The sequence below is a fragment of the Euprymna scolopes genome, chromosome 43, assembly GCF_053919585.1.
Source record: "Euprymna scolopes isolate OS-2025 chromosome 43, ASM5391958v1, whole genome shotgun sequence".
Lineage (NCBI taxonomy): Eukaryota > Metazoa > Mollusca > Cephalopoda > Sepiida > Sepiolidae > Euprymna > Euprymna scolopes.
The window spans coordinates 50,632,890-50,656,891 of NC_136524.1; the positions used below are offsets into that span (position 1 = coordinate 50,632,890).

The 24,002-nt window shown below is 33.3% G+C and overlaps 2 protein-coding genes across 2 annotated transcripts in view; one reads left to right on the forward strand and one right to left on the reverse strand.

Annotated features, from left to right (window-relative positions):
* Positions 1-1,403: 1,403 nt before the first annotated feature.
* Positions 1,404-20,722, reverse strand: LOC145268345 (calcium release-activated calcium channel protein 1-like). Its single transcript, XM_080123856.1, has 2 exons — positions 20,291-20,722; positions 1,404-2,032 (listed from the first exon to the last, which is right to left on the reverse strand). The coding sequence occupies exons 1-2, from the start codon at positions 20,456-20,458 to the stop codon at positions 1,532-1,534; spliced, it is 669 nt and encodes a 222-aa protein (XP_079979982.1). The 5' UTR covers positions 20,459-20,722; the 3' UTR covers positions 1,404-1,531.
* A 2,829-nt stretch (positions 20,723-23,551) lies between these two features.
* The window catches only part of LOC145268344 (lysine-specific demethylase 2B-like), a 221,407-nt gene continuing 220,956 nt past the window's right edge, over positions 23,552-24,002 (forward strand). The window contains exon 1 of the mRNA XM_080123854.1: positions 23,552-23,728. Coding sequence (XP_079979980.1) covers positions 23,690-23,728 — 39 coding nt within the window. The 5' untranslated portion in view covers positions 23,552-23,689. The remainder of the gene's footprint in view (positions 23,729-24,002) is intronic.

A 24,002-nucleotide genomic window follows, 5' to 3' on the forward strand; every position in this document is an offset into this window, starting at 1 on the left:
GAAAAGGAAATAAAGATATTCAAATGGTCCGTTGTACTAATAATAATTAAGGAAAAACCTCCAAAATTGGAAAAGAAATATTTTATATTCTTTGGACTATTCAGATTAGTGTTCTCATCTGTGTTATTCTCACACGATTTCGGTTCATGCAATTTCTGACTTTCTTCAGGTGCATCTTGTCAAACTCTGGAATCTTTCTATCACACTATAGAATATTTACAGGATTTCAAACAAAACCCTTCATTTAATCCATATGTGTAGTTTGCTCTCATTCTGTCACATGATTGGGCAATGTATTGCCTGCATAAAACATTGAACCTTCAACCTCCTGAAGACTGTCACTTAGAACAGATTATTACTATTATCTATTATGCTACAGGTCTTTCAACGAGATGCACTCAAAGAAGGTCGAAGGTTGCATCGGCTGAAACATTGTAAGAATAACATCCAAAATAAGAACTATAATCCAAATAATCCGAATTATCATAAATTTTCATCTCGAAAATTCAGAAACAAAATGAAATATTAGTTAGACTAATAATTAGAAAAAAAAAAGATCATTTTAGAAAAAAAAAAAAAAAAACATTTCGGGAGGAATACAAATAGGATTGTTCAAATATTTATTATTTGATAGACAGTAAGATTAAAAAATAAAATTCTTTATCGATTTAAAATACTTCTCATCGGGACGATTACTTCACAGATATTCAAAGTATAGACTGTATTTATTTCTATACTTTTTCAGCAACTTCAAAAAGATAATCTCAGGCAATGCCGGGCCAGGTTAGTTAGTTTACAATATTCTGGATGTTTCCATCGGAACAAAATAGAATTCAAACTTGTAATTAATAAACTGGAAGTCATTGTATCAGAGCATAATTGACTTACTGGTGCAAATTGCTAACAGATCAGTTTTAAAGTATACATTACAAATGGATGTTTTGTACAAAACTTCCTTGGCCTTTTGGTTAGGAGCAAAATGTAGTATCTGTTCTGATACTGCATTTCATCTTTTTTTCTGTCAGTAAAAAAAAAAAAAAAAAAAAAAAAAAAAAAAAGATTCTTCTAGACTGAGGCAATTAAAATTTTTTTTTGTCTCAATCGAGAGTATACCTTTGTGGGGGAGTTGGATTTTCTCCAGATTTAAAAAAAAAAAAAAAAAAAAAAAAAAAATCGACCTTGTGTTTAACTCCGTCATTGCAAGGAGGCAAGTAAATAAGGATGTTTGATAAAAAGTTTTTTTTTTTTATTATTATTATTCATATATTTTAAAATAAATTTAAATAAATTGAAATCAGATAAATTCAAATTTGACAATCTATTTTTGGGGAAAATAGAACTATTTTGCTAAAGAAACTGAGATTCTTTTTTTTGTTTAAAAAAAAAAAACAAAAACAAAAAAAAACCTATATTCGAGTTTTTTTTTTTTTTTTTTTTTTTTTAACCATATATATATATATATATACGAGATTGGGTAAAAAATTAATTTTAAAAAATACACAAAAAGAAAAATGATTATATTTGTTCGATTTTATGGCGTGGCTCTTCCGGGTGTCGTGGGTAAAGCTGTATCTTGATCAATTTTAATAACCAATTCCCTCAATTCCTGCAATTCCCTTTCTGTATGTTCATATTTATGTGCAACCAATCGTTTATAGAAATGTACCCCGAAAATAATGAATAGAATCAAAACCGGAATGACCAATGCTGTAGAGGCGATGGCTGCTGGTTTGCTGTGTTTATAGAATTTCACCCAACAAAGTAGGGCGATTTCCGCAAGGAAAAGCAACGTTCCGACGCCGGTGGAAAAAACCCAGGCCAACTCTATGTACCATCTCATCTTTTCATGCGGAGATTCTTTCACAGCAGAGAAAGAGTGCATATTGCTAACAGCTTCGATATTTGGAAGAATACATGTACTAATCATCAATGCGAGAAGATGAACTGCAACAAGCAAGGTTGTACAAATACTAAATGCAATTAAGAGGTAGTTGGATATTTCACTTTCAAGTTGGATCTCTACCATGGCAACCTGGAAGAAAAAAAAAAAAAAGCACAAAAATCAAATAAATATATATAATTGATAAAGAGCAAAAAAAAAAAAAATCTTTATACAAAGTAACCTATCAAGATATCAAAAGCTCTAGATAGGCAAGTAGAACAATTAATATAAGAAATATAGAATGATTTTTGGTTGTTTTTGGTTTACGGCATATCATATACTACCACTCCGGGTCAGAGTGGACCTGGGAGCAATGGTAATTAAAGGGTGGCTCCACACTCCCCAAAGCCCACAAGCTGGGGCCTCACCACTGGATATAGTTTAAGGTCATATCCAGGACCCCCAGTGAGGGATTTTTACCCTCTGCAGGGGGGGGGGGGCAGTCGGCGTATTCTAATGCCCCACCGACAGGGCCGCAAATATAGAATGATAATTCAGAGTTAAATAAAACCTTATTACGTTATCAGATCAATAAGAAAAAAAAAAGAAAAAAAAAGAAAAAGAACCTCTTTAGCACATGACATTTCAAAACCTTATCTAAGCTACTGTCTAGCTTAGATATATACATATTTTTTTTCTGTGGAAATATTCTATATTAACTTATATTTCCTTTTTATATATACAGGGTGACCCCCCCCCACCAAAAAAAAAAAAAAAACAAACAAAAAACGGGACCAACTCTAATTAGGTCCTGTTTCTTAGTGTTTTGTCCGAATGAAATTAAACTTTGGTCATAACTAGTTTATTATATTCAAAACATCAGATCAAAACACTAGGGTCTTTGGCTTTTTTTTCCTCCGTTCTACAGCATATGTTCTAGATGGCTTCCACTTAGCTTTTGTTTTTTTTTTGGTCACCCTGTACCAATCCTTATTTAAGAAGCTCAATATATATAAACCTTGTTTTTTTCCATCCCCTTTTTATGAGAAGCATTAGGCTTCGAAATGACAGTGTAAAGAAGTTCTTTTTCCTCATTAATCTGATGATGTAATAAAATTTTATTGAAATTTGAATTCCATCCGTCATTTCTAATTAGTGATTTAAAACTACAAACATATCTTTTAAATAAAACAAAGTAACGTAAATAAATAACATTTACCAACAATGGCAAACACGTGAATGTCTTAAATCGCAGGAAGATTGACTGACCAAGGAAAACTTTGAAGCAAGTGATTGGACTAAACTACACACAGTGGAATTTGGAGATATCTGACCCGTGAGACGTAGAGAGTAAGCTTGTCAGAAAATTTTTTTACCCCTGAACAAGGAAAAAGCGACGGTACATGCATAGAAGAAACAGACCCCCCCCAAAAAAAAAACAAAACAAAAAAAAACAAACGAACAAACAAAAAACAATAGTAAAACAAATACGAAAATTTAAACTTAGTCACTGCTCATCAAGGCCCAAAAGCCACTCAAAGATAAGGACTAATGGGTACTGTAATGGAATAGGGCAGTGGTTGTAAAACCAATGTAGCTATTAGTTTTATTATTATTATAGGAGTTACAGTCTCCCAAAGGTGTTTAAAATTATAATCATTATCAATATATTATCATAAAATCATTATCAATAATAATTGTCAGAAATAACATTGATTCTTTCTAATGTTTTAAGGATTGGGGAGAAGTTTTTTATTATAAGATTTTGAGTCAACATTTATTATTTGTCAGTTGGGGTATCTGTGTACGATATTTTTTATAGCCTCTTAAGTAATTTATATATAATTATTTAATAATTTCAGGTTAATATTTTCCAGAGATGAAGCAACCAATGTATGTATATATATATATATATTTATATTTTTTTTTTAACGAGGTTCATAAAGAGTGCTAAATACTGAAGTAGGGCAAACTATACTTTTATTTGTTTAACATAAGCATTTATATGTCACTAAATACATGAGTATGTTTCGGTCAGCCAGTTACAAGCAACCAGAAAGCTCTTCAGGTGATGCTGCTTAAACAAAAGTAGAGTCCAACTGACCGAAACATGATCAGTAATCAAATTACAGATACGTTTCTGCAATTCATCAAGAACCTTCAAATGGGACACAGATTCACTATTGACAACAGTACTCCATACATGGTTTGATAGATTTGTAGAGATAGAAACTGGTTTCATTCAATAATTACAAGAAACCTTCTCTACCACCTATAGCAATGGCCAACGACTCTTTAGCTGAGAGTACGTCTTTCAAGCTCCTTGGCCTAACATTCACAGGAAACATGAGCTGGAACAATTACATCGAGGGCATTGCCAGGGCCGCTGCGAGGAAGGTGGGCTCTCTCTACCGTGCTAGAAAACTTCTAACACCCGAAAGTATCCTGTACCTCTATAAGGCCACTATTCGCCCATGTATGGAGTATTGCTGTCATATTTGGGCCGGTGCATTGGCTACTAGTCTCTCGCTCCTTGACAGGGTTCAAAAGAGAGTCGCAAATCTGATAGGCCCTAAACTGGCATCAAAACTTCAGCCTCTGTCCCATCATCGAAACGTTGCATCCCTCTGCCTGTTCTACAAGTATTATAATGGTGAATGCTCTGAAGAACTGCAAGCACTTGTGCCCCCACGACGTGAACACCCTCGACAGACCCGACAAGCTACAAAATCCCACCCCCACACTGTAGAGATCCCTAGATGTAAAAGATCTTTCTACTCCAGTAGTTTCTTCCCCAGAACTGCTAGACTTTGGAATTCCATTCCAGGTCACTGCTTCCCCAACTGTACTGACATGCATAAGTTCAAGTGCAACGTGAACCAACATCTCGCTGCCCTAATCCCTACATAGTACCCCAGTAGATGTTTCCCCTGATAGTAGCCCCCTACATTAAAGTGGCAATGTGCCTTGTTTGGGGTGAAAATGTAATAAAAAAAAAAAAAAAAAAAAAAAAAGAAAAATATAGTCTCAGGTGTGAGAAACCTTCTCTACCACCTATAGCAATGGCCAACGACTCTTTATCTGAGAGTACATCTTTCAAACTCCTTGGCCTAACGTACACAGGAAACATTAGTTGGAACAATTACATTGAAGGCATTGCCAGGGCCGTTGCAAGAAAGGTGGGCTCTCTCTACCGTGCTAGAAAACTACTAACACCCGAAAGTATCCTGTACCTCTATAAGGCAACCATTCACCCATGTATGGAGTATTGCTGTCATATTTGGGCAGGTGCATCGGCTACTAGTCTCTTGCTCCTTGACAAGGTTCAAAAGAGAGTCGCAAATCTGATAGGCTCTAAACTGGCATCTAAGCTTCAGCCTCTGTCCCATCGATGAAATGTTGCATCCCTCTGCCTGTTCTACAAGTATTTTAATGGTGAATGCTCTAACGAACTGCAAGCACTTGTGCCCCCATGACGTGAACACCCTTGACAGATCCGACAGGCTGCAAAATCCCACCAACACACTGTAGAGATCCCTAGATGTAAAAGATCTTTCTACTCCAGTAGTTTCTTCCCCAGAACCGCTAGACTGTAGAATTCCATTCCAGGTCCCTGCTTCCGCAACTGTACTGACGTGCAGAAGTTCAAGTGCAACGTGAACCGACATCTTGCTGCCAACATCCCTACATAGTACCCCAGTAGTTGTTGCCCCTGATAGTAGCCCTCTACACCAAAGTGGCAATGTGTCTTGTTTGGGGTGAAAATGTAATAAAAAAAAAAAAAAAAAGTGTCTGGAGCAAAAGCGAGAATCGATTTTATGAGAAGCAGAAAGAGCAATGGATTTAATATTTGAACTAAAAAAAAAAAAAAAAAAAAAAAAAAAAAAGAAAAAAGGATTTGATGAGAAAGAAGGACTAAGAAGTTTTAAAATCGATTTCTCATTGAGAAAAGGGACACACCTACAATTTGAGGATAATAACTCGGTCTTAACAGGATTAAATGAAACAAGCCATTTCTTACCCCAATCCATAACTGAACCCAAATCAATTTTTAGACCAACTGATCTGAGGAAGATGGGCAAGAAGCAATACCAATAGCAGAATAGAAGGTGGTGTCATCAGCATAAATGTTGATTTTCTAAATAATATTTTCTTGAAAGTGATTTATATAGATAAGAAACAGTGTTGGACCTAGAATAGAGCTCTGAGGAACACCAGCATTGATTGGAAAAGAAATGAAGATACTCCATCCAGAGTTATTCACAAGCTTCAATCAGAAAGAAAAGATCTAACAATTTCAAGAACTTTACACTAATACCATAACCACAAAGTTTATGCAGAAGACCAGAATGCCATACTTTTGTTTAACACCTTCAAATGGTATAGTTGTAGATATAGAAAATAGGTTCAGGTGTGAGAAAGTTATTTGGAGTGATAGAAAAAAAACAACTATTTTACGCAAAACAGAAAGAGGAATGGGTCTATAATTAGATAGGTAGCTATCACTCACTATTTCCCATGCCATACTCATCTTGCCTCATCTCATTTCAGGCTCTGATGTAAAGGACATCTGTTTTCACGTTGTCTAGCAACCAACAGAAGATGAGGACTTTCATTTATGTCCTCTACATCATGGAGCCGTCTAGACAGTGATCCACCTCATGTGTACTCACCCAGCGAGGACTCTCCCCATTCTGATACCGACGACCAGTATCCAGTTATGTCTAGCAACATTGAGCCCCTAAATAGGCTTTGTAGATGCTTTTGTAGTGAGCAGAGGTTTTTTACTACCAATACCATAACCTCGAAGTTTATGATGACCAGAATGCCACACTTTCGTTGAGCACTTTAAAAATGTCAAGTGCAATGACCTTACCCTCTCCTGAATTATCCATAAACCGACAGATCTGTCCAGTTTCAACATGTAATAGATCAGCTGTTGAATGAAAACCATGAAAGCCATACTGAACATAACTAAAGAGGGACATACTTTCAGAAAACAAACAAGCTTGCTGTTGATCTGCCTCCCAAAAACTTTGCTAATAACAGAGAGGACTAACAAAATTTAGTTGAGTCAGATCAATCACCAGCATTTTTAAAGATAGGGACAAACAGAGGACTCCTTATAACAAGAAGGGAAACAGGACTGAGAGAATATAAAGTTCAGGAGCACACTGTTTGACAACAACAAGAATCAAATTTGGAGACTGGGTGCTTGTTTACATTGGTGATCTATATTGCACCAACACATTTCAGGTGAAAACATTATGTACTTACGTGTCATGATGAAATTAGTACAAATTCAGAAAATTATGAAAAATAGTAGATGTGTTAGAAGTATTAAAAAAAATAAATAAATAAATAAATAAATAAAAAAAAATAAACGGCCACAATTACATTTCTAGATAGCATGTTTAAAGATGGTGAACCTTTAATTTAAGTCAAGAGTTATCTCCCTTGTTTGTCATACTGGTAGCACAACTCTTCCACATTAAAACATACAATAAAACTCGATAATTCAATAAATTATATTTTTACTAGCAGTTATTTTTTTACTGAATCGTTTTTTGTAAATTTTTGGAATTTATACAAATTTAGACACGACAGGTAAGTATGTAATAATGTTATTACTTGAAATGCGTTGGTTTAAAAAGGTCACTAATGTAAACAAGTACCAGAGATTGCAAACCATAGTGAGAGGTATTTGCCAGAAATTGAAAGATTTGAAATTGATGTAATTTAATTTGTACAAATTTCATTGTTACTTTTTTTTTTAATATATGTGGATTTTTTTCTATAATTGTATAAAAATATTTTTCAAGTTAAAAAAAAAAAAAAAAATTTTAATTTTCAAATGTTTTCATTTTTTTTCTTTTTTATGAAAAATACTTCAAAGATGGCTTCTATTTTTATCTACAGTAAATGATTCTAATCGTATGATGGAGATTTGTTATTGCATGAACAGTAATATTCAAAAGTTTAATGAAAATCAAACAATTACTTTTCCCCACCCCGAATGTACAATGGGAATCAGTGATGCAAGTTCAGTTCAACCTAAAAAAAAAACCAGAAAAATATTTATGAAATACATACCCATATGAAATGAAAAGGCGATAAAAAAAAATTTAAAAACACGTAAACTGATCAAGTAGATATTTTTTTTAAAGAAAATTATTTTAAAACTATTTAAAGCAATTAATGTGAAATCGTTAGCATTACAAGGTTGATATCGCCAGGTCGAATTATTGTGAAGTTAGCCGCCCCCCCTTTTTTTCCAACATAGCAATGCATGACGGTCCATTTCTACCTACTCATAAAATTTTATTTTCTTATTTAAAAATAAAACTATTAACATGAATTTTAGAACATGACATTTTCCTTTTGTGATATCAGAAGTTTTTTTTCAGTGTTGTTTTTGTTTTAATAGATTCAATTTTGGACAGGAACCAAGTCAGTTTATGAGAATTATCATCCACAGGAGCTACTTTGACAATTCTATGTCAACCTACCTTGATTTACTAGACCCATAAAACTGGACAGAAATGTATGGTAAGATATCTAATGCTTAACAATTTTTTAATAATGTATTTGAGGTAAAAAAAAAGAAAAAAAAAAGAATTAGATATGCAGTTGCCATCTTGAAGACTATATTACACCAAAGAAAAAAAAAAAAAAACATCTAAGATAATTCTAGAAATAGCCGTTTCATCACACAATCTCTTTCTCTCTTTTTAAATTTTTGCAAGAGAGCTATATACTTAGTCTGTTAAATCCAAAGTAACTGAGTGGCGGCTTGGTTCTCACCAGTTTTGGCAAATAACAAACAGGATCCTGAAAAGAAGCGTGCGTTCTATCCCAACCATCATCAATGGACCTGAGGTCATCTCGTCAGCATTAGATGAGGCCAAACTATTTGTCAAGAACTTTGCAGCTAATTCTACCCTTTGTGACGAAGGCCATCAACTCCCCGTATTTCCTCCTATAAAAGACAACACGCTATGCAACATACAAATATCTGTGCATGAAGTCACCAAGCTAAGCAAGAACCTTGATTCCAATAAAGCAACTGGCTCTAACGGCATTCCAATTATAGTGTTGAAAAAGCTTCAACCAGAACTTGCCCCATACTTACAAAACTGTTTAAGCATTGCCTTAAGGAGAAGTGCTTTCCAACATCCTAGAAAACCTCATCAGTATGCCCTGTATTTAAGAATTCAGGTGATAAGTCATCTTCCTCTCAGTATAGACCAATAAGTCTCCTATGTATCATGAGTAAGCTGCTGGAATCCATATTAAATTGAGAAGTAATCAACCACCTCAACAGAAATAACCTTCTTAGTGACATGTAATATGGTTTCCGTTCTGCTAGATCTACAGCAGATGTGCTAACGGTTATATATCATAGGATTAGTGAATCTCTTGACAAAGGCTTCCTTTCTAGGGCAATTGTTCTTGACATATCAAAGGCCTTCAATAAGGTATTGCATAAGGGCCTACTTCACAAGATTTCCAGCTACGGTATAACTGGAAATGTTTTTTCAATTATTAAATCATTTCTCTTTGATAGGCTCATAAGAGTAGTGGTTGATGGGCAGAAATCAGAGGCTCAGAGTATTAATGCTGGAGTCTCTCAGGGTCCATCCTGGACCCAACTCTCTTCCTGATCTACATCAATGATCTCCCAAAACATATACTTAAATCATTCATTGACATCTATGCTAATGACACAACCATCTACGGCAACACATCAAAGGCCGTAAATGGCAAAGTTCTCTAATTCTCTCTCCTCTGATCTTGCGCTCATGGTACAGTGGGGGAAGAGGTGGCTGGTTACCTTTAATGCATCTAAGACCCAGCTCCTATTTTTACATCATCAATGCTCTGATCCCCATCTGGCATCAATTGAAATGGATGGCTCTCGTCTGGGAGAAGCCCCGTGTTTTGAAAAGCTTCTAGGTTTGTCCTTTATTCCTGATCTGAAATGGAACACGTACATCAAGTCTGTTGTCAAGGTCACTGGGAAAATGGTGGGATCCTTCTACCGCTCCAGAAGATATCTCACTACTAATGCAATTCTCTATCTGTATAAAAGCCAAGTACGTCCAAGGATGGAGTACTGCTGCCACATCTGGGCAGGTGCTGCCAAAAACAGCCTATCCTGCCTTGACAGAGTACAAAATAGACTTTGTGGCTTAGTAGGGGATGCCCTTTTCTCTTCCCTACAACCTCTCTCCCACAGAAGAGACGCCGCGAGCCTGTCTTTGTTTTATCGTTATTTCCATAGCAAGTGCTCATCTGAGCTCCAATCTCTGGTCCCCCCCCCCTCGCCAATCTTTCACAATTAACACCCGTCTAATTTTCCCAACACTTTATCTGTGCCTAAATCAAAACGTAGATTCCATGAACAAAACTTTCTTAGAAGTGGAACTCTCTTCCGTTTGCCTGTTTCCCACCTGATTACAACTTGGATGTCTTCAAGTCCAACATAAACAAATTCCTGATGAACCGCCCCCTTAAGGAAGACACTTTATCAAATCTCCAATACTAACGATTACTACGATACTATCCCATTGATTACTGTACACGCAATAACCCTTATCCCCGAGTGGCTTCTGGGCCTTGATAAGGGGTGACCTCTATGTAAAAAAAAAAAAAGTTTTTAGTTAGGAATGGGGCATCCTGCCAGATGCCAACATTCACCCACTATCTCATACATTCCATGTTTTTAATACTATAACTGCCCCTTTAAGTGCGATTGTTTGTACCATTCTCACAATTAATTCACCAAGTATATTTGCTAGGTAGTTTTAAAATAATCCGACCCCCCCCCCTCCCGGAGTCCAATCTCTCCTATAACTGCTAAAATGATGGAGATCTTCCTAAGATTTTAGTTTCTGTTCACGTCGTATATAATACTTTGGTATTTCGTTATCTTTTCTCTCTCAGCTCTGTTTAACACAGCAACATTGGAGACACTAACTTCCACTAAGGTTGCTTCTTGTCCAATATCACTTATGTTTAATATCCCCGTTTTCTAGGTATGTAACTCTAAGGAATGCATACTCATAGGGGATGGTGTATGAATTATTTCCAACTGTTATTTCTGGTATATGTTCCCAAGACTTGCTGCTGCGTAGATAGATTTAAATATGATGCAATAAACAAAAATTTCCTCACACGTCAGGTGTGTGGAAAAAACGGTTTTACTTTGGCTTAATAATCCAAATGAACACAATACGTTACAGTTTCTTTTAAACTTAATTTATTTCCGATTTGTCAGTTTTTAACTAAGGTTGTTTCTTTCTCCTTGTCCAATATAGTTATGTCAAGTTTTATAGCTCCATTTTCTACGTACGCAGTTGTAGGAATTGCATAGTCATAGTGGATGGTGCATGACTTATTTCCAACTGTTCTTTCTGGATACCAGCATGGGTACCTGACTGTGCCCGGGTGTTGAGAGGTAGTATAGTAAGGCTATTGAGTAACCCCCAGAAATTTTTTTTTTTTTTTTTTTTTTTAATCTAAAATAGCAAGTGCTTGTGTGACAGGAAAAAAAAATAACCGCAGTAGCCAGGCTCGAACTTGTAATGTGAATGAGGAAAAGGAGGTGAAAAAAGCAAATGCATTAGCTGGCTCGCCCACAGCGCACTTGTGACGTTACGGGCCTTCGAAATAGTGTCTTTTAAACGTACGTTGAGATCACTAAGCATGAATGACTTGCAACAATGTGAATGCAAAAAGTGACCCCTTGTTGGAAAAAAAAAAAAAACAAAAAAAAAAACCCGACCCAATTGACCAAGACAGAATTAATCTTTTTGGCCAATTTTTTAGATATTTATCATTATCCGAGAAATCAATCAAACAGTACCGATTTTGTCAGGGTCCGATGTGTCTGTCAAAAGTTTTTGGGAAACATACAAAACACATGCATTTTACCTTTTATGTATTAGACTAGCGGGGGGTACCCGGCGTTGCCTGGGTGTTTGTAGGTATGTGTGATCAAAACAACTGTTTAAAAAAAAAAAAAAAAAAAAGAAAAACGTTGGCCAGGTGTTTGGAGGTGTGAAAGAAAAAAAACAGTTTTAGTAGGAAAGTAGGCTTGAACCCCGAACCTTTGACGTGGAGATGGAAACGAAATGGAAAAAAGCCCTGGGACCTATCCATCTCGGCCACGGGAGAAGAGGAATGGAAAACCTCTTAATTTAACGTTTATAAAATGAAATTAACAGGTGCGAGAACCTTAAGTCACGTGATGTTTGACCTTGAAACATGACATGGCTGCAAGCCAGTTTTTGCTCGTTTTATACTAAAAAGCAAAAGAAACACGCGGCAATCGAAATATCTGGAAAATATTAGCACGTGAAAGTCAGGCAAATTAAATACACACGCGATCCTCGTTCTTAAGTCGTATATATTATCACTTAGACTTGATATAAAAAGTTTTAAGAAGCGAGCCGAGCGAGAAGGCCGACGAAAAAAGCCTTTTGCAGACATACACAAAAAGCGAACATACATAAATACACACACATTTTCGCTTATATATATATATATATATATATATATATATAGATGTCCCAAAACGTGCTGTTGATATTCAACTTTTTACAGATGGTCTAGTAAAAATATCTACACACTCCATTGTGTCTCATTATATAATAACCGTCCCTCAGCAGAACCTTACAACTGGATGTCAGGTGGATCACACTACTTCTGTGTAACAGAACCTTTTGTCATTGCTGAGACCACTCATCTTCTTAAAAGTATTGGTCATAAAACCTTGATCTTGGACAGCCATTATCATCCTCTCCTAATGCCATTATCATCCTCTCCTCTCCTCTCCTCTCATAATGGAGTGATTTTCTTTTTAGTTTATCTATAGAGCCTTCCTTATTTTGTGTTTCTGTCTCAATTTGTCAGAAGTTCTTGTCGAAAACGTTTGCCTAATTTCGCAGTAGACAGTCCTCGAGTTGGAATTCACAGAGCAAAAGATTCTTCCCGTGTTGACACGAAGAAAACATTAGATATTGCCTGAGCCTCACAAGAGTGGTATGTTGGTGATGGTCAATTTCTGAGAGACTCATTCTGCTCCTCTGGGCAGACACTAATTTCTGTATGTTATTCGGTACAGTGTCATTTTCTTTTCAATTTTCTTGTTTTGTTCAAGCTGGGGATGGGCCATTCTACCAGATGCCAAACATTCACCTGCTATCTCATACATTTCAACCAAGAGATATTTTTCAGATTCTAACCGTCCCTTTAAGTGCAATTGCTTGTATCTCTCTTGAACTTGGTTTGCCAGGTATATTTGCCAGGTAGCTTTTGAAATTCTTTTTCATGAGTCTGGTTGCTCCTATGATTACTGGAATGATAGAGATCTTCCTAAGATTCCAGTTTCTTTCTCTTCTGATGAGACACATTTAGCTTAAAAATGCCATAGCCTTAAGAGGCTCTTTTCCACTTCTCATTTTCCTTCTTACTGATCTGATGATTTGATAAAGTTTTATGTAACTTTTATTTATCTTTTTAATTCAATATATATATTTGTTTACGTCCCTAAAATATGGGTGATCGTTTGGATATAAGGAGTCTACTCTCTCAGGCTCCTATATACTGAATTATATATGTATATATGAGAGAGAGAGAGAGAGAGAGAGAGAGAGAGAGACTGAGGGGGGGGATTGAGAGTCTTGAATGAACTTGAAACAATATTGTCGAAATATAGATTAATCCAGGTAGGGTTTTCCCTGATTTTGTATTTTTAATTTTGTGAATTTTACTTACAACAAGGGAGATAAGCGAGTTTATCATAATGAATTGGTAGCACAATTCTTCCACATTAAAACATGTAATAAAACTCGATGATTAGATAAATTCTATTTTTACTTGTAATTATTTTTCTACAAGATTATTTTTCGTCATTTTTAAAAATTTATTCTAATTTCAACAGATACATAATCACGTAGATGCATGTTTTTTTTTTTTTTTTTTTTTTTTTTTTACCTGAAATACGTTAGTTTAAAAGCTCAACGATTTACACACAATCACCAAAATAATAACAGTAAAATAAGTTATCACAACTTTAAACGTCTGCATGAAGTGTAGACAAACAAGTCGGTCGGGAAATGAAGATGGCTGATATATAAATAAGGGAAGCAACTCCAAGATTTTTTTTTAATGTTAGTGTTACATTTTTTAGTAACAGATGGGGTTTGCAATTTACAATAACTTGTAGGTAATCAACTGATAAGAAAAAAAAAAAAAAACTCAAGTGATCTCATTCTTTAATTATTTATATTGAAGAAAAATATTATCCGCTATGTCCTGCAGAAGGTAATTCGTCATAGCTTGTTACCTGCAACTTAGACAAAAAAAAAAAAAAAAAAAAAAAAAAAAAAAACACCCAGTAGGAAAAGAAAAGTTAAAATAAAACAACTAGAAAACTTTTTTTTTTTATTAAGTAGAAAGTCTTGATAGGAAAAGTCTATAATCAGTTGGCTGCCAAGAGTTGCCCATTTGGCTTACAAAGAAAGTTCTTTGATTTCAACATTCGAAAGGACTGCAGGGGAAGAGAGAAAGAAAGATGGGGGGATTCGCTTACTGAAAGCGGTTCAGTTTGTATTAATCCTTTATAGAAATTTTTCTAAATAGCATGTTGTCCTTTTTTTTATTCAGAGTTCTTTTAGAAAAAATTCTTACCCTCAATGACCTCTGGTTTAGGGAAACAGATGCAAAAGCGCCTTTCTCTTTTATGATTGTTTTATATCAATGGGTAATCCTGAGACCCTTGTATTATGCTATAAAAATGGCTGGTTTTTGACAAGCTTTGCTACCCATTCTCTTTTTACAATTGTTTCCTACTGTCCCGGTAGTTATTCCTTTCTACTTGTATTTATTTGTGGTATTACTAATATTTATTATGGGACTTAAAGGACTAATACCTTACATAATAACCGACGCAAGGATAGCTATAGAAAAGAAGGTAAGATGATTTTCTTTTTCTCTCTGCCAGTTGCCATTTATGTATCAAGAATAATTTCTTAAATTTATATATAAGCCTTTAATCATACTTTTTGTAGCATCCTAGCAAAGATCTCATTTAAACGTACCCATTCTCCATTGAGCTTCATTAATTATAGCTATTCCTTGGAAGTATTTCCATAAGCGCAATTATTGGACAAATAATCCTTTGGTAATTTTCCTTCATAAAAAAAGATGATGTAAACTTCACATCTCTGAGTAAATCTCCAATACTGATGTTCCAGATAACTACAATAAAATAAAAATTGTTTTCCTAGAAAAGATGACATGATTCCATTTTCGTTTGATGAAAACCGGTTTTCTTTTTTTTTTTTTGTTGCAGACCATCTACTAGTTGACCAGTTGTGTATAAATCCCAAAAACGATAGGAGCCTTCTATCATGTCTGAAAGTAACACAATATTCAACAAGCGAGATCGGAGATGCACCACTGTACAACTCATGCTCTCTATCGAGCCAGCACCATCAAAATGCATCGCTGGATTGCCACTGGATGTGCCCAGGATGATGAAAAAGTTTCTTGCCACGGTTATGGTCTTTGGTATAGTTTCAAGTGAGGGCCACTTCATGCTGCTCACATCTTCGAAGTCGGCTTGAAAACCAACACCAAAGTGTAGCTGGATGTGCCGAAGCACGTAGTCATCCCCTAGTGTAATCAGATGCCCACTGGCAGACCGTGGATGTGGCAGCAGGACTTGGCGCTAGTCCACAAGTCCAAAGAGACTTGGCTTGGCTTCAGAAGAAGTCCTCTGACTTTGTACCCTTCTCTCCAGCGACCCCGTTCTCCCCCTACCTGAACCCGCTGGACTCCTTCGTTAAGTCATATGTTGAGAACATCACCAACATGACCTTCCACAACACCAAACCTAGCCTGATTGCCACCATTTGCCGAGTATTCGCCAAGCTTCTGCCAACGCTTGTAGAAAAGAATGGACGTCAGCTGTACTACATAATCTAGTTACTGGAATTGATTTTTTCAATAAAAGTTTTAAAATAAAGCTGTAGTGTGATTTTTTTTTTAGGGCGACAATTTTATCGTTTCACTCCTTAAAAACCATTCACAACGTATCTAGAGTTTCCTTTTTATCGTGAGATGATTAATTTCGGTGGATTTGTTGCACATTTCAACTGTTTTGAAGTCCAGTTAAAACTAAAAAGCTGGTTCTCTCTCAAATTATCTTCATCTTGGATTTGCTAGAGACACATTCCAAAACTCGAGTAACTTGACTTCAAAATCCTTTTATATTCGGGAGGAATTAGCAATTCTTTCCTTTTTAACTATTTTACAGTTTAGGCAGGACCGAGAAACTACTCACAAACCATTAGGTCCCTTTTCCTTACCCGAGACCTCAATTAAACATATCGGTAACCTTGACAGATTTAACCCTTTCTTTTGCGACTTCTTTCGTCAACGGCGGTGAGAAGAGCAACTTTTTTTTTTTTTTTTTTTTTTCCAACTCGAAAATGCACCTCATAGCAGACTTTGCACGCAAGAAGGTTTCGCCTAATAAGCAAGAAGAACAGGATCACGTGACGTAGAAGAGGAAGAACAAAATAAAGGGAGAACCAAGGAGAGGGGGAAAAAAAAAAAAAAAAAAAAAAAAAGGAACAAAAATAAAATAGTGGAAATAAATTTTCCACAATATCGGTCATATTTATTTATCCTATTTTGTTACGGTTTCGTGTATGCGATTAAAGTTGGGCAATCTCTAACAATTACGCTCCCAGAACCAAGACGGTGGAAATGGATACAGTTGATGCAAATATGAAACGGAAGCCACTAAGCATGAAACGAAACACGAAACCATACAGAAACACCCATTTCAAAGAACTACCCCAGTTTCAATGCTTTCAATATTATTTCAAAAAGACTTCATTTATAGAAATGTAAAAAAAAAAAAAAAAAAAAAGTTTTAATTTTTTGTATTGTTTTGTAATAACACAAGTGTTAAAACAAAAACAATACATGTAAAAAAATAAAGTTTATTAGTTCATTTTTATTGTTTCATGATAACAAAAGTGCCAAAATAAAAAAAATTCTTGGTCGACCTAGACGAGAGGATCCAAAATGGCCGACCAGGACTGAGATATGACACGTGCCGTTGTTTCCTTAATAAATTATTTCAGTTAGGAAGAAATATCTCATGTATTAATAAATGTTAAATAATAATGAAACCTTACCAAAACAAAACGAAGTAAAAAAAAAAAAAAAAATATCTGACAATTCATCGGCTCTAACTGTCATATCTCAGTCCTGGTCGGCCATTTTGGATCCTCTCGTCTAGGTCGACCAAATTCTTGAAATAAAACGCCTCTACATGGTTTCGCACTTCAAACATGAAAACAAATTCAATATCGCCATGTAAATGTACATATAGTAGCTGTATATACTTAACATTGGAATTCATTTCCGATAGCATATTATGTATTGCAGTGAATGGGCATGGTACAGGTACTTGTTTAGTTTAATAAAGACATTAAAAAAATGAAAATATTGAAAAATAATTCGAACGTACTCGTTATGGAATTAAGTTCGCATTAAAAAAAAAAAAAAAAAAATTCACTTAATTTGATCAAGTATTTTTTTTTTTTTTTTTTTTACAGAGGAAAATTTAATTTCAATGATAAATTTTGTCCCGCCATCTTATTTCACGGACGATGAGGGGTGGCGCCAAGGGAGATAACTCCATAACTATTTAAAGTTTGTCAAAATTTGACGAGATTTTGAAACAGACAGAAAAAAATTCCTAGATAAATATTTTAGGTTTTTTTTTTTCACTTATTACAGAGTTTCTGAGCTGTCTTTTTTTTTTTTTTTTTAATGAATTTAATCGAAGAATAATTCGAACGTACTCGTAGATAAATAGTTAAGCTTTTTTTTTTTACTTATTTTACAGAGTTTTTCTGTCCTTTAATACCTTTTTCATTTTGTCAGTCGTTAATCTTTTTCATTTAACGGCACCCTTCTCGTCCGCGAAATAAGCAAGGTGGCCATGAGACAATCGATCTCATTAAAATTTGATTTTCCTCTGTACTCCCCCCCCCAAAAAAAACCCAACAAAACAAACTGCTTGATCAGATTAAGTGAATGAGAACTTAATTACATAATGGGTTCGTCCAATATAATTTTTTTTCAATAAATTCACTTTTTTTATGTCTTGTTTAAACAAAACAAGTAAAGTACCTGGATAAGTTTTTTCTTATTTTAAAGCGTTTAAGTTTATTGGGTGGATTGTTTTATTTTCGAGTTTTGAACGGTTAAATTGTTGTTTTAACTTAAGCGCCGCCGTCGCTCGGTACTAGTTTCAAACTTAAACGCTTTAAAACAAGTTAAACGCAAAGAAAAAAGAAAAAGGGAAAAAAAAAAGGAAAAAAAAAGGAAAAAAAAGGGAAAAAAAAGGGAAAAAAAAAGAAAAAGGGAAAAAAAAAGAAAAAGGGAAAAAAAAAGAAAAAGGAAAAAAAAAGAAAAAGGAAAAAAAAAGAAAAAGGAAAAAAAAAGAAAAAGGAAAAAAAAAGAAAAAGGAAAAAAAAAGGAAAAAAAAAGAAAAAGGAAAAAAAAAGAAAAAGGAAAAAAAAAGAAAAAGGAAAAAAAAAGAAAAAGGAAAAAACAGGAAAAAAAAAGAAGGAAAAAAAAGAAAAAGGAAAAAAAAAGAAAAAGAAAAAAAAAGCAGGAAAAAGGAAAAAAGAAAAAGGAAAAAAAAGAAAAAGGAAAAAAAAAGAAAAAGGAAAAAAAAAGAAAAAGGAAAAAAAAAGAAAAAGGAAAAAAAAAGAAGGAAAAAAAAAGAAAAAGGAAAAAAAAAGAAAAAGGAAAAAAAAAGAAAAAGGAAAAAAAAAGAAAAAGGAAAAAAAAAGAAAAAGGAAAAAAAAAGAAAAAGGAAAAAAAAGAAAAAGGAAAAAAAAAGAAAAAGGAAAAAAAAAGAAAAAGGAAAAAGAAAGAAAAAGGAAAAAAAAGGAAAAAAAAGGAAAAAAAAGAAAGGAAAAAAAAGAAAGGAAAAAAAAGGGAAAAAAAGGAAAAAAGGGAAAAAAAGAAAGAAAAAAAAGAAAAAAAAGAAAGAAAAAAAAAGAAAGAAAAAAAAAGAAAGAAAAGAAAGAAAAGAAGAAAGAAAAAAAAAGAAAGAAAAGAAGAAAAAAAAAGAAAGAAAAGAAAGAAAAAAAAAGAAAGAAAAGAAAGAAAGGAAAAAAAGGAAAAAAAGAAAGGAAAAAAAGAAAAAAAAGGGAAAAGGAAAAAAAGGGAAAAGGAAAAAAGTAAAAGGAAAAAAGAAAAAGGAAAAAAAGAAAAAGGAAAAAAAGAAAAAGGAAAAAAATGAAAAAAAAAAAGAAAAAGGAATAAAAAGAAAAGGGAAAAAAAGAAAAGGGAAAAAAAGAAAAGGGAAAAGAAAAAGGAAAAAAAGAAAAAGGAAAAAAAGAAAAAGGAAAAAAAGAAAAAGGAAAAAAAGAAAAAGGAAAAAAAAGGAAAAAAAGAAAAAGGAAAAAAAAGGAAAAAAAGAAAAAGGAAAAAAAGAAAAAGGAAAAAAGGAAAAGAAAAAAAGGAAAAGAAAAAGAAATGGAAAAGAAAGAAAAGGAAAAAAAAGAAAAGGAAAAGAAAAAGGAAAAAGAAAAAAAGGAAAAAGAAAAAAAGGAAAAAGAAAAAAAGGAAAAAGAAAAAAAGGAAAAAGAAAAAAAGGAAAAAGAAAAAAAGGAAAAAGAAAAAAAGGAAAAAGAAAAAAAGGAAAAAGAAAAAAAGGAAAAAGAAAAAAAGGAAAAAGAAAAAAAGGAAAAAGAAAAAAAGGAAAAAGAAAAAAAGGAAAAAGAAAAAAAGGAAAAAGAAAAAAAGGAAAAAGAAAAAAAGGAAAAAGAAAAAAAGGAAAAAGAAAAAAAGGAAAAGAAAAAAAGGAAAAGAAAAAAAGGAAAAGAAAAAAAGAAGCTTATCCAAGTAGGTAGCATACTGAATTATTTCATCTTTGGTAACATTTTTATTCAACAACTTTTTCGATTTGTTGTCTCGCAAAAAAAAAAAAAAAAAAAAAAAAAAAATGTCTAGTGTCCGTAATATCATTGAATAAACAATTAATTTGATCCACAGGCAGAGTTTTTTTTTCTCCTTTTGTTTTAAAAGAAAAAAAAAAGAAAAGAAAACTGTAGTGATAAATTAAACTCTTGCGTTTAATATGCAGAGAAGAAGGTACCATGTTGAAATAACGTTCTTATTTAGAAACCCATTCTTAATATAGGGAGGAGACGGTGTTTTGTAACTATTCTGTTACTTCCACCTAACAATTTAACAAAAAAATACCGTAAAAAATAAATTGAACTTGAAAATACTATATAAAACAGCATGGTACCTTTTCTGCATAAGTACCACAAATAATAATATATGTAAATAATGTCCTACCATAGCAAATCCGGATAGTAGAGCCGATGTCCGGCTTGAAGCCTTCAATTTCGCTCGGCCAAGATAAAGTTTTCTCCATGATAGAATTGTCGCAGTGTCATTAGACATCAAAGGTGCCTGCATCTTTTGGTGGTGATGTAAAGGAATGTGAACATGAGCCTGACTCATTGCTTATGGTCTGTAGATAGAACCAAATAAATACGCGAACACACCTGCGAACCTTATAGCAGTATCCAGTTTTCCCAAATGGGACACAAGAAACCTACATAGAGAAATGACAAATAAATATGTCTGACTATTTTCTATTCGTACATATCATTAACAATATAAAAACATCGCGTTAAAAATATTTCTGTTCTCAACAACTCTTCCCAGATGTAAGTTGCACAAGTTTACATCGAATTCTCCAAGCATTAACAGAATTCAAAAAGCGGTGCGACGTTTTCATTTATTTATTTTTTTTTTATTCTTTTTTTTTTTTTAAATCTCTTCTTTAATTGAGAGTCAGCGGCGGTGTTCACCGAAATTAATCCCCGCCTTAAAAATGATCCACATTTCCAACCTGATGCTGAATTATGTAAACACCTAAAATAATTGCAACAAACGAAACAAACCCACGAAGTTAGGAAAGTGAACAATTGAAAATATATAACACTTTTTCTCGAAAACAATGTTTATTTAAATTCTGATTCTAATACTGATAATCAGAATTTCAATGGAAACACTTGTTTTAAATAAATACTAACGAATATTTTCCCTTTTCGATACTTTAATTTAATTGCAAATTTCCAATATGTATTGTTAAATAAATATATATAAAAATGAAGGTAAAAATAAATTTACTTAAGAGTTAGTGGATGCTTATTCCAATTGGCGCTTATGGCGGCAATTAAATGTAAAGAAAATACAGAAAAGTTTGTATGATGTATGTACTCGTTCCAAAACAAAGATATGCCATATTCTAAAAATCACGTAAATCGATCAAATAGCTTTTTACTTTTTTAAACTAAGAAAAACAAACTTTACGATTTTTAGCGATTTTACTACTAAACTGTATTGTACATAAGGATGATTTTTGACATTTCGATTTGAGTTGTCTCACCCTTCTTTATTTCATTGGGTGTAATCATGCACGACGAAAACATTACGACCCACTTACGATTCGTAAAAAAACACTTGATCAAATTACGTAGTTTTTGGAATATGACATCTTCGTTCTATAACGAGAACGTACATGATATACGTCGTACATCATTCAGACTTTTCAGTTGTTTCTTTATTTTTAATCGCCGCCATAAGTGCCAATTTGCACCAGAACCAGCTAATGTATTCCTTGTATTAATTACAGGTTAAAAAAAAAAAAAAGAAAAAAAAAAAAGAAAAGAATGCGTCAATATCGAAACACGACACAAAAACTATTAAAACACATTTCGTTTCAGTTTTTTGAGGTCGCGTTTTGCATAAACACAAGTCACGTGACACATTAATGACATCTAGCGCCTGTATATGTCAACATTACCTAATTGTGTAAATAAAGGTGATTTTCGACTCTTAGTGATGTCCGGATGTATTATAAAACAAACAAACAAACAAACACACAAACAAACAAACAATAAACAAACAAAACAATGTCATGATTATTTTATTATTCTTTTTACTTTAAAATTAATAAAACAAAACCAATACGTAACACAATAGAATTATGTTTCTTGTAATATGTTACTGTTTTTATTTTTAATTGCTATTTTTCTTGTTTAAATTTGTTTGTAAAAAAAATGGGGATTTAAATATGTTAATTGACAAAAATCATGGCTTTATTATATAAAGATAATGTTTATCAGCGTTAATAACATTAGGACAAATTGTGGTAAGTGACAAAGAGATAACAGGTTGAAGTTAAGAGGGTTTATTTTGCGGCGTCAGTGTAAAGGAGTGCTGTCAATTTTTATTTAGATTCCAATTACATATATGGACACTTCTGAAACTAAACAATTACTTTTATTGATAAAAATTAAGCTTTAGCATACATTCTAATTTTATCTGATGGCTCTCAGGGCAGACACCATGTCCCCGGCATTACTCCGTCTAAAAAGGAGGGTATAGTATCTCCCGGCGTTATACCCGGATAATGCAAACGGGTCCAATCGAGCAATATATTAATAGGTATTGCGATCAGAAATGGATAGACATCACATTAAGCTCAACATTATGTAACTTTCAGCCCTCGTGGGGAGGCAGCTAAATTTAGAAATCAGAAGCAAAATCGCACGTAACTCTAGCTTTCCTTTTCCACGCAGAATTAAAAAGTCAAAAAGTTAACTTGAAACTTAATAAGTAAGATGAATTAAAAATTAAAAAAAAAATTTTCAAATTAACTTTTAAAATGTTAATAATTATCATAAATTATTTCTGTTGGGTATAAAAGTAAAGAATTGATATTTCCTTGCAGAAGGAAAATGTTTTATTTTATGTAGGAATGCATTGGTTGTTGAAGTTCTTTTCGAGGTTAATTCGCGTGACGTCATCGAAAGTGAGAAAAACGTAGCTGGATCATGCTAGTCACGTGTACGCACATCTCTGAAACGTCATGTTCACATATACAAGTACACATGATTACCCCACCACTTTCTAGAATTGTTATACCTTTTTACTTCCCCCCACCTTCTGTTAAAAAAAAAGGGGAAAAAAGCGTAAGTCCAAATGAACATACACGTACGTATATGCAAACACATAAAAACAATTAATATATATATGCATACATTGGTATTTGTAGGCATTTGAAGCCGTTGTTGTTGTTGTTATTTTTTTTTGTAAAACGTACAAAAAAAAAAAAAAAAAAAAAAGAAGGGGGAAAAAGACATACTCTTTACAAAGCTCCTGCTAGTTCAAATCCATTACTCCAACAACAAACAATTTTTTACGGACAAAAACATTGTATTTTTGTTCAAATACCATCTAATTAAACAGTACATGTTTTATATATACTTAACAAAAATAGAACACATGCAAATAAATACACGCATGGCTCGCTAGTTCTACACTTACACCAAATACACAATTACAAAACAATACTACATGTAACCACAACAAAGACCGCTTATATTATAATCTATATGTATAAATATATATACTCATATACGTTTATACTGGAGTACCAATATCTAGTTTTTCTATTTGTTTTGTTTTTTCCCTGAGAAGAAATAACTTTACCCAATAAGGCTTATAATTGAGCACAGGGAGTCGATATATACATATATTATATATAAATGCATATATATAAAAGAGGGTAAAGAAGAATAAAAAAAAGAAAAGAAAAAGAAAGATAATTTAAAAAAAAAAAAACGCGCAAAAACAAACAAAAAACACGCAAAAAAGTTTCTCGGATTTTTATACACATTAATGACGATGACAGACGAATCGGATTCGGGCCGTCGATTGGTATGTTTTTTTTTTGTTTTATTTTAACCAAATAACTAAATATTTACTTCTTTCTAAAATAATATATATATATATAAAAGATAAATAATAACTCAGTTCTGAACCTAAACAAATGATTTTTTTTTTCAAATCGACAATGTAAGAAAAGAAAAGCCGATCGCCCATAAAGATCAAGAAAGTAGCCATTATTGTCAACACAGATTTCACGCAATCCTGACTTTTTAAACTAATTCAAATCAACCTCTCCACCACGATTGTTGACTACTTTAGATTT